Source organism: Otolemur garnettii, unplaced genomic scaffold, assembly GCF_000181295.1.
Source record: "Otolemur garnettii isolate 467f Iridium unplaced genomic scaffold, OtoGar3 scaffold00058, whole genome shotgun sequence".
NCBI lineage: Eukaryota > Metazoa > Chordata > Mammalia > Primates > Galagidae > Otolemur > Otolemur garnettii.
The window spans coordinates 70,852-82,309 of record NW_003852453.1 but is presented as its reverse complement, the minus strand read 5'-3'; the positions used below and the strand labels follow the sequence as shown (position 1 = coordinate 82,309).

Below are 11,458 nucleotides of genomic sequence, written 5' to 3'. Positions count from 1 at the left end.
TTAAAAAAAAAAAAAACAACTTTTTTACTATTCTACGAAAAATATACTCATACAAATACAGAAAAGCAGGCTCGGCACCTGTAGCATAGTGATCACAGCGCCAGCCACATACACCGAGGGCGGAGGGTTCAAACCTGGCTTGGGCTAGGGAAACAACTGCAATAACAAAAAAGTAGCTGGGCATTGTGGCAGGCGCTTGTAGTCCCAGCTACTTGGGAGGCTGAGGCAGGGGAATCGCTTAAGCCCAAGAGTTGGAGGTGGTTGTGAGCTATGACGCCATCATGGCAGTCTACTGAGGGTGACATGGTAAAACTCTGTCTCCACAAAAAAAAAACCCACAGAAAACCAATAAAGAATAAAATGTCATCTGTGATCCCACTAGCTAAATCCCTATATCTTTTAAAATAAAGGCTATTTGCTTTTTTAGATTAGCTTTATTTGCTCACCGTGAAGATGGACCTGGAATCCCAGCAGATATTAAACTTTTTGACATATTTTCACAGCAGGTGGCTACAGTGATACAGGTTTGTATAACTTTTCCCCTAAGTTCTCAAAACTTTGAAACTTTTTTGTTGGTAGATCCTTTTGTAATTGTTTAAAACAAATTGTATGGTTTTCTAAACATTCCAGTCTAGACAAGACATGCCTTCAGAGGATGTTGTATCTTTACAAGTCTCTCTCATTAATCTTGCCATGAAGTGTTACCCTGATCGTGTGGACTATGTTGATAAAGTTCTAGAAACAACAGTGGAAATATTCAATAAGCTCAACCTTGAACAGTAAGTCAAAGTTATATTTTTGTGAAAATCTGCATAAACCACATTTTTGTATCCCAGATATTTCTTAATGGTTTTGTGAAGTTAGCATTTGTCTTGTTTTAAGCACATATTAAAATAGTCTTGGCAACCAGATCAGGGCAGAAAGTGGTAACCAATTACTCAGCTGTGCATATTAACGCAGGCATGGCATTCGTGGACCATAGGCAGTCTTCAGGGACCAGTGTCTCCATCTCAGACCCTTTCTAAGTATGAATGTGTTTGGTTTTTTTTTAAACTAGTAAGGAGGCTCAGCACCTGTAGCTCAAGCAACTAAGGCGCCACAGTGGTGGGTTTGAATCCAGCCGGGGCCTGCCAAACAACAATGACAACTATAACCAAAAAATAGCCGAGTGTTGTGGTGGATGCCTGTAGTCCCAGCTACTCGGGAGGCTGAGGCAAGAGAATCACTTAAGCCCAAGAGTTGTAGGTTGCTGTGAGCTGTGATGCTACAGCACTCTACCCAGGGCGATAGCTTGAGGCTCTGTCTCAAATAAATAAATAAGTAAATAAATAAACTAGTAAGGAAACTTGATCAAGGAGTATTTCCATAAGAAATAGTTTTTTACTGATGAGTAAACTGCAAGGGTGAGAGTATATGTGTACTCTTAATTTTAAACCAAGGTGCACAGTTGGTTTAATTTTTTAAAATTTTGAGCTTTGATTTTGATATCATCAGGGAAAGCATAATTTGTTTCCTACTTGAAGCATCCTCAAGCATTCTGTCCTAGACCTGTGGCATCTTCCAGTGGCCACTGTGGGTGATTCTAATCCTGTTTTCTTTCACTGGCTACTCTTTTCCTGTCCTATTCCCCGCTGCTCTGGATTTGGGTCCAGCCAGGCCCCCTTTTCTTATTGTTTTTTCAGAATTTCACCTCCTGTCACCATTCTCCTTTCCATCTCCCCTCTAATAGTTCAGCTATATCAGGAAAATTGCTTCTTTTTCTTTCACCTTTTCGTTACCCTTTTTCTTTTGGTCATTATAAACTGAAAAAGAGACCAGATCTGAATGGTAAGTATGAGAGAAAATTAGCATGATAGAAAATTAAATGCTATTTTCCCCTACCAGGTGAGTTTCTTTTGTGTGTTTTTTGTTTTTGACACTATGGTGCCCTTGGTAGAGTGCTGTGGCATCACAGCTCACAGTAACCTCAAACTCTTGTGCTTGCCTCAGCCTCCCAAGTAGCTGGGACTACAGGTGCCCGCCACAATGTCCAGCTATTTTGTTTTTGGTTGTAGTTGTCACTGTTGTTTGGCAGGCCCAGGCTGGGTTCAAACTTGCCAGCTCTGGTGTATGTGGCTGGCGCCCTAGCCACTGAGCTATGGGCAAACCCTACCAAGTGAGTTTTAAAGTAAAAATAGACAAAATAATTAGAAATATTATGTACTAATCTCTAAAGAGGTTATAATAAATGCTCAGATATGCCTCATTGTCTACAGAATGCTCCTACAAGCTACTACCTTAAATTCAACCTACTTTTTATTAATCACCAACATCTGGTATAGAAGACATAGTTTATATATTTCTGTTCTTTTGAATTGTTGGTTTTATGTGGATTTTTTTTGTACTTATTTTCATCATGGATATATTATATTGTTGGCTGCTCTAGGAATTGTTTCCTTAAAAATGTTGTCAAATTCAGGTGGTGCCTGTGGCTCAGTGAGTAGGGCACTGGCCCCATATACCAAGGGTGGCGAGTTCGAACCCAGCCCCGGCCAAACTGCAACAAAAAATAGCTGGGCATTGTGGTGGGCTCCTGTAGTCCCAGCTACTCTGGAGGCTGAGGCAAGGGAATCACCTAAGCCCAAGAGCTGGAGGTTGCTGTGAACTGTGACGCCATGCCACTCTACCGGGGGCGAGAAAATAAGACTCTGTCTCTTTTTTTCTTTTGCCCAGGCCTGGGTTTGAACCCACCACCTCCAGCATATGGGGCTTGGCACCCTACTCCTTGAGCCACAGGCGCTACCCGAGACTCTTTGTCTCTTAAAAAAAAAAAGTTGTCAAATTCAAGACAGTTATCTTAACTCTAACTTTCAACAACTTGTTCATGAGTTGGAGACTGTATCTTATTTTGTATCAGTAGAATAATAACAGATACATAAATGTTTGTATTTAGATAGGTGTGTGTATCTTTTTGGAAGGAGATCATTGGATTATCATGAGGTGGTATGCTTGACCCATTTTCTTTAATATGTAAATGAAAATTGCAGATTCTTATAAAGCAAGTGCTGTTTGTATGTATAGAAAGTTAATTTTATTCATTAAAGGACCATTGTTTTTCTTTTTTTAGTATTGCTACCAGCAGTGCAGTTTCAAAGGAGCTCACGAGACTTTTGAAGATACCTGTTGACACTTACAACAATATTTTAACAGTCTTAAAATTAAAACATTTTCATCCACTCTTTGAGTACTTTGACTATGAGTCCAGAAAAAGCATGAGTTGTTATGTACTTAGCAATGTTCTGGATTATAACACAGAAATTGTCTCTCAAGACCAGGTAAGAGAATACCTACCTGCTATTTTAGGGGAACAAACTGTGTAATTACAACTTTTTTTTTTTTTTTTTTTTGAGACAGAGTCACCCTTGGTAGAATGCCATAGTGTCATAGCTTATAGCATCCTCAAACTCTTGGGGTCAAGCAATCCTCTTGCCTCAGCCTGGGACTACAGATGCCTACCACAATGCCCAACTATTTTTAGAGATGGGATCTTGCTCTTGCTTAGGCTGGTCTGGAATTCTTAAGCTCAAGAGATCCACCCGCCTTGGCCTCCCAGAGTGCTAGGATTACAGGCATGAGCCACTACACCTGCCCTGTAATTGCAATTAGCTTACTCATTTATATAAATTAGAAAATTGGAAATGTATAAAGAAGAAAGATGAACCCCTTAAATTCCCACCAGAAAGAGAATAACCATATTTGGTGCATCTCTTTCCAGATTTTGTCCATATCTGTGTGTGTTGACATGTTTGTATTGACTTTCTCACCAAAAATAAAAATATCTTCTGATACTGTTTTGTAACTTTACACAACTGGAAGCAGTTTTGACATGGCTTATGTGCTGGTAGTGTCTGAGTGGGTTCCTGTGTCTTTCATGTTATAGGTGGATTCTATAATGAATTTGGTGTCCACGTTGATTCAAGATCAGCCAGATCAACCTGTAGAAGACCCTGATCCAGAAGACTTTGCTGATGAGCAGAGCCTCGTGGGCCGATTCATTCACCTTCTGAGATCTGAGGACCCTGATCAGCAATACTTGGTATGAGTTAGCTCTGACTGTGGCCCTGTTCAACTCCTGGTGGAGTCAGTATGTGAAATCACATATAGAAGTGCTCAAAATGTCTTACTTCAACTTTGGTCTTAGAAGGTTTTGAAAGAATTAAAACTGAATTAAAGATTCATGGTGTTATTGGCATAATTATTTATGAACTTAATGACAAATGTATGGAACAAGTCAGTTGCTCTAATTTCTTTTGAATTCTTGAGAATTTCAGAAAAGCCTGTCTTTCAGTTAGTTGTCCCATAATTATTCTATATTCATTTTCTTTCTGAACTGTACATTGCTTTTAGAAATGTTTAGTTGCTTATCCCAATAATAAACTTTAAAGTATAAGCAACATAATCCTTATATTCAATTTTACTTACTTTTTCAAGTTTTACAAATGTAAGTTATATTTGTTGGTCACATTGAAAATGTATGAAAAATTTTAAAATTCAGTTTGCCTTTTCCTTAACCCTTTTTTCCTACTGAAAAACAGATGAGATTTTTCTCTTTCTTTATCATTATTCCTCAATTCTTCTGAAATGAATAAAACATGTTGCCTGACTAGTGACATTGGTGAGTGATACTGGGCAATTTATTTTCATACAGGGTAGCATGATTGGCTACTTTAATCATTGTTTGGAAAAGTAGTTATCCATTGTTGGAGGCGTAAGACTGTTAGTTTGCTATAATTAAAAACACCTTTGGTTCTGGATATGCCCTATCTCTTTCTGTTGACTTTCTTTGTTATAGTTGACACTCTTATACTCCTTCTGTTAGTGTGATAGGCTTTGACTGAGTGACAAACATTCCTAGCCCTGTGGTTTCATTTTCTGCAAGTTCCGTACACAATGGCTGGTTTGTCAAGTTTTTTTTTTTTCCTTTTTTTGAGACAGGGTCTCACTATGTCACCCTTGGTAGAGTTCCTTGTTGTCACAGCTCACAGCAACCACAAACTCTTGGGCTTAAGCAATTCTCTTGCCTCAGCCTCCCAAGTAGCTGGGACTACAGGTGCCCCCCACAATGCCCAGCTATTTTTTGGTTACAGTTGTCATTGTTGTTTAGCAGGCCTGGGCCAGGTTTGAACCCACCAGCCCCAATGTATGTGGCCGGCACCCTAACCACTGAGCTACAGGCGTCGAGCCAAGTTGATCAAGTGTTTTAACTGACTCCCTTATACAGTAGAAGCTCCGTAAGTTGACCACTCAAGGCCTGTAACAAACTGGTCAACACATGGAGTGGTCACCATAAGGAACTAGGCCTCCTGTACTGAGCAGTAGGTAAACTTAAGGAGATGGTCAATGTAGGGAGGTTGTCAACTATGGAGATTCTACTGTATTTCTGTTTGGGATTGTGTGTATGTGTATTTGTGTTTTCATTTTGGGTTGCAAACCAAAGTACCAAAGGTAGTGGTTAGGAAGTATACCTTCCACATCTGGCTGAATCCCAGGTGCAGAGACATTTCAGGACAAGGTCATTAGCTCTCTTACCCATCTGCATAGCAGAGAAATTCACAAAACCCGAATGTATCACTCTTTGTGTCACAAATATTAGAAAGTATTTTATGTAGCCAGGTGTCGTGGGCGCCTGTAGTCCCAGCTACTTGAGAGGCTGAGCCCAAGAGTTTGAGGTTTCTGTGAGCTATGACGCCACGGCACTCTACCAGGGGCAAGAAAGTGAGACTATCTAAAAAAAAAAGTATTTTATGAATTCTGTGGTTTTCTTATAATTTTTTCTGAAACAGCCATTTTCATAATGCCTCTTTTAAAGTGTGTTGGCATCTGCCTTGAATGAAAGGGCAGATATTTTTCTCAGTAAGAAGCTATGATATAGAGTGGCGCTTGTGGCTCAAAGGAATAGGGTGCCAGCCCCATATGTCGGAGGTAGCAGCCCCAGCCAAAAACTGCAAAAAAAAAAAAAAAAGAAGAAACTATGATATACCAGCAATATGCATATATACTAGTTAACATTTCTGAGCACATCCCTTGAAATAAGTATTGGTATACTTCGTATGTGCTATTTAATCTTCCCTACAAAAATTATGATACCCATTTTTGAAGTGAGGTTTGTGGCCAAGAGCAGGTAAATAATTTGGCCAGGGTCACATAGGTAGAATCATTTTAAATATGAGTCTGTCTGTCTTATATCAGAGCCTGTGTTCTTATCAACACAGTGTACTTTGTGAATGTGTGTATAAAAATACAGTTAAATATATCTACTTCTAAATAGCTCTGCTGACCAGGTTACAAACCCTAAACTTCAGTCTTCTCCATTTGTGAAGGGTGCAGTTAGTGTCTGTCTCTTGGCTAATTGTGACACCTTGAGGAGACAGGTGTATAAAGTATCTGTATCACAAACCCTGGTAGGGACATCATTGTATGTGCTCACATAATGGGAGCAGTGATGATTAGAACTCTTAGTTTTGTAAGTGATTAATCATAGTGTGGAAAAGTTTATTTAAAAAAAATTTTTTTTTTTGGTCAGATTTTAAACACAGCACGAAAACATTTTGGAGCTGGTGGAAATCAACGGATTCGCTTCACACTGCCACCTTTGGTATTTGCAGCGTACCAGCTGGCTTTTCGATACAAAGAGAATTCTAAAATGGTGGGTTTACTTTTAAATATATCACTATGTCTTTCGTTTTTCCTCACTCTGTGTGTATTAGTTTTATATTATGGAAAATTTCAAACATATACAAAAACGGACAGTGGTATAATACAATTCCATTTTCAGTAACTTTACATTTGTTCGTCATCCTGTGCTAAAGTGTTCCTAACAGTGATGTTGGGGGTCACATACTAGTTGAGGGGTCATGAAAACACTTAGAAGTGAAAGATCAAAACAGTTTAAACTTATTCTACAAGTTTTTCCTAGGTTCTATTTCAGGTTAGCTTTGCCTAATGAAAGGACCTAGCATTACATAGTCGTTTCTCTCTACAAGGACATAATTGAATAATGTCATAAGTTATATGCAGTTTTTTATGAGCTTATTTCTTCTTCAGACAGAATCATCACTTAAGTCTTCAATAATATAGTTTTGAAGAAAGTACCATAATCTGATGTACCTGAAAGTTGGATAGCCAGGTTTAGGTTAACGAACAAACTTCAGTAAACTTAATTTTCTAATACGGAGAAAGCAGATTTACTCAGTAGATTTACTGATATGACATAGCACCTTTGAGCCAATTTTTGTAAAGCCATTTTTCTCATTCACTCTCTTTCCAAGCATTTTATTGGATAGTTACCTGTGACTATAATGATAAAAATAGCAACAAGACTATCTTACAAGGCTATAGTGATTAAAACAATATAGTACTGGCATAGAAACAGATGTATAGACCAATGGATCAGAATAAGAATAGAGAGTACAGAAATAATCCCATTCATATGCTGTTAACTAATCTTTGATAGGGGTACTAATAATACATAATGGGAAAGTAATAGTCTCTTCAATAAACAGTATTGTATCCACATGCAAAAGAGTACAATTGGGTTCTTATACTATGTACAATAATTAACTTGAAATGGATTAAATACTTACATACAAGATCTGAAACTATAAAACTCAAAGAAAATATAGGGAAAAACTACCTTGACATTGATCTTTGTAATGATTCTTTTAATGTGACACCAAAAACATAGTTAACAAAAGCAAAAGTAAGCAAGTGGAGCTACGTCAGACTCAAAGCTTCTGTACAGCAGACAGCAGATTGATGAAACAATGTGTGGAATAGTAGGAAATATTTGTAAACCACATGATAAAAGGTTCATATCCAAGGAAACAAATAACTTGATTTAAAAATGGGCAAAGGATTTGTGTGTCCATTCTTTCAAAAACAACATACTAATGGACAGCAGGTATATGAAAGGATGATTAGTAGCCAACATCACTTATCAAGAAAATGCAAATCAGAAACACAAGTTTATGCCACCTCACACCTGTTAGAATAGCTGGTACTGGCAGCGTCTGTGGCTCAGTGGGTAGGGCATTGGCCCCATATACCAAGGGTAGCGGGTTCAAACCCGGATCTGGCCAAACTGCAACCAAAAAATAGCTGGGCGTTGTGGGAAGCCCCTGTAGTCCCAGCTACTCGGGAGGCTGAGACAAGAGAATCACCTAAGCCCAGGAGCTGGAGGTTGCTTTGAGCTGTGATGCCACAGCACTCTACAGAGGGCAATAAAGTAAGAATCTGTCTCTACCCAAAAGAAAAAAAAAACTTTTTATCATAAGGACACTGGCACTAGACTGTTTATCACAGCTCAATTTACAATCACCAAAATGTGGAAACAGCCTAGATGCCCCCCAACCCAGGAATGGATTAACAAGCTGTGGTACATGTATACCATGGAATACTATTCAGCTGTTAAAAAAATGGAGACTTTGTAGTATTTGTATTAACCTGGGTGGAAGTGGAACACATTATTCTTAGTAAAACATCACAAGAATGGAGAAGCAGGTTACAGAGCGGAGAGAGTGAGGAGGCTGTGTCTGGCTCCCGCTCTCACAGCCATTGCAGTACATTGAGCTCCATAGAGACAGCACCAGGGCAAGTGAGAGCCAGACAGGCACTGGGTGACTCTGTGCCTCACTGAGGAAAAATAACTAAACATGGGCAAAGGAGATCCTAAGAAGCCAAGAGGCAAAATGTCATCATATGCATTCTTTGTGCAAACTTGTCAGGAGGGGCACAAGAAGAAGCACCCAGATGCTTCAGTCAACTTCACAGAGTTTTCTAAGAAGTGCTTAGAGAGGTGAGCACTTTACCATGTCTGCTAAAGAGAAAGGAAAATTTGAAGATATGGCAAAGGTGGACAAGGCCCGTTATGAAAGAGAAATGAAAACCTATATCCCTCCTAAAGAGGAAGCAAAAAGGAAGTTCAAGGATCCTAATGCACCCAAGAGGCCTCTTTCGCCTTTTTCTTGTTCTGTTCTGAGTATCGCCCAAAAATCAAAAGAGAACATCCTGGCCTATCCGTTGATAATGTTGCAAAGAAGCTGGGAGAGATGTGGAGTAACACTGCTGTGGGTGACAAGCAGCCTTATGAAAAGAAGGCTGCAAAGCTGAAGGAAAAATATGAAAAGGATATTGCTGCATACCGAGTAAAGGAAAGCCTGATGCAGCGAAAAAGGGAGTCGTCAGGGCTGGAAAAAGCAAGAAAAAGAAGGAAGAGGAGGAAGATGAAGAAGAAGATGATGATGAATAAGTTGGTTCTAGCACAGTTTTTTTTTCATGTCTATAAAGCATCTAACACCCCTGTACATAACTCACTCCTTTTAAAGAAAAAAATTGAAATGTAAGGCTGTGTAAGATTTGTTTCCATGCTGTACAGTGTCTTTTTTGTGTAGTTTAACACACTACTGAATATGTCTTTAGATGGCCGTGTCCTGGCAGTATTTTCAGTAGCCACTAACCTTGCCTGGTACAGTATGGGGGTTGTAAATTGGCATGGAAATTTAAAGCAGGTTCTTATTGGTGCACAGCACAAATTAGTTATCTATGGGATGGTAGTTTTTTCATCTTAAGTTGTCTCTGATGCAGCTTATACGAAATAATTGTTGTTCTGTTAACTGAATACCACTCTGTAATTGCAAAAAAAAGTTGCAGCTGTTTTGTTGTCATTCTGAATGCTTCTAAGTACATACAATTAAAAAAAGAAGAATGGAGAAGCATGAATCCTATGTATTCAGTTTTGACAGAAGGACAATTATTGACAATGACATGGTGGGGAAAGGAGAGAGCAGAGAGAGAGAGAGGAGGAGGGTGGAAGAAAGGAAGAGCAGAGAAAGGGAAGGAGGGAGGGGGTGGAGTCACAGTGTGTGACACCTTTTGTACCCTTAATGAACCCCAACAATTAAATAATAAGTTATGCTATATCCAATTTGTAGAATATTTTCTAGTCATTAAAATGATCTCAAATACCTTTTAGTATCCTGAGGAAAAATGTTATGACAAAATAACTGAAAGAAAAGTAGTTGGATACAAATTATTTGATATAGGAGCCTTGTCGTAATTTCTCTTTTCAGAAAGCTATTTTAAAGACACTGGGCCGGTGGCTCATGCTTGTAATCCCAGCACTCTTGGAGGCCAAGGCGGATGGATTGCCTGAGCTCAGGAGTTTGAGATCAGTCTGAGCCAGAGTGAGATCCTGCCTCTACTAAAAGTAGAAAAAAAAAAGAAGTTTTACATAAAATGGATGTTCTTGAGCAAGTTAATTTTGAACTTAATGTAACTTAAAATATATTTTTTCTTGTTTTAGGATGACAAATGGGAAAAGAAATGCCAGAAGATTTTTTCATTTGCTCACCAGACTATCAGTGCTTTGATCAAAGCAGAGTTGGCAGAATTACCCTTAAGACTTTTTCTTCAAGGAGCTCTAGCAGCTGGAGAAATTGGCTTTGAAAATCATGAAACAGTAGCGTATGAATTTATGTCCCAGGTGATGATCTGCTCTCTTTTCTGGGTTATCTAGTCAGTTTTGACAAGTTCAGTCATCTGCTTGTTGTTGTGGTGGAGCGTGTGCAGTTACCTTTTTCACTGAGTACGTAACTGCTGCCTCTCCTGTCTTAGAACCTGGTAAGATTGTACTCAGATTGACTGGTATGAAGCAGCAGAACTGATCAGTTTCTGGGTGCTAATGAAATATAAGATTTCCAAGTGGGTCCTGGTAAAAGTGGTTTTATGGAAAGATGCTCCTTTGTCAGTTCAGTTCGGGAACCCTGGGTTAAACAAAGTTGAAAGAGTTTTCTTTCTTTTTTCTTTATAAGAGGTGGGATGTCACCATATTGCCCAGGCTGCATTAGAACTCATGGGCATAAGTAGTCATGCCTTAGCCTCCCACATTGCTGGGACTACAGGTGCTTTTCACTGCTCCTGGCTTTGAAAACAGGTTGCAACTTGTCAAATTTTTTACCATCTCAGCTGTGTGTTTTGCCTCTCCAAGGCAAAGGGAGGCCAAGAGAATACAGCGTCTTCTGGTATAAAGGAACTACAGAATGTCTCTTGGGATGGGTATTTGGTAGATAGTACTCTGGAAAACACTTTAATAGTAGATGGTAGCTTCCTAAAAGTCCTTCTTGTTTTATGTTCACTAGGCATTTTCTCTGTATGAAGATGAAATCAGTGATTCCAAAGCACAGCTGGCTGCCATCACCTTGATCATTGGTACTTTCGAAAGGATGAAGTGCTTCAGTGAAGAAAATCATGAGCCATTGAGGACTCAGTGTGCACTTGCTGCTTCCAAACTGCTGAAGAAACCTGATCAGGGCCGTGCTGTGAGCACCTGTGCACATCTCTTCTGGTCTGGCAGAAACACAGACAAAAATGGAGAGGAGGTAAGGCCACTCCTAACCATGTTATAGGAGGTGGAGGTGTCAAC

The 11,458-nt window shown here is 39.2% G+C and overlaps 1 protein-coding gene across 1 annotated transcript in view; it reads left to right on the top strand.

Annotated features, from left to right (window-relative positions):
• VPS35 (VPS35, retromer complex component) overlaps nucleotides 1-11,458 on the top strand; it is a 32,546-nt gene that overhangs the window by 18,037 nt on the left and 3,051 nt on the right. Inside the window, exons 9-15 of the mRNA XM_003792516.3 lie at nucleotides 428-524; nucleotides 631-779; nucleotides 3,107-3,314; nucleotides 3,920-4,075; nucleotides 6,563-6,685; nucleotides 10,340-10,519; nucleotides 11,175-11,414. Coding sequence (XP_003792564.1) covers nucleotides 428-524; nucleotides 631-779; nucleotides 3,107-3,314; nucleotides 3,920-4,075; nucleotides 6,563-6,685; nucleotides 10,340-10,519; nucleotides 11,175-11,414 — 1,153 coding nt within the window. The remainder of the gene's footprint in view (nucleotides 1-427; nucleotides 525-630; nucleotides 780-3,106; nucleotides 3,315-3,919; nucleotides 4,076-6,562; nucleotides 6,686-10,339; nucleotides 10,520-11,174; nucleotides 11,415-11,458) is intronic.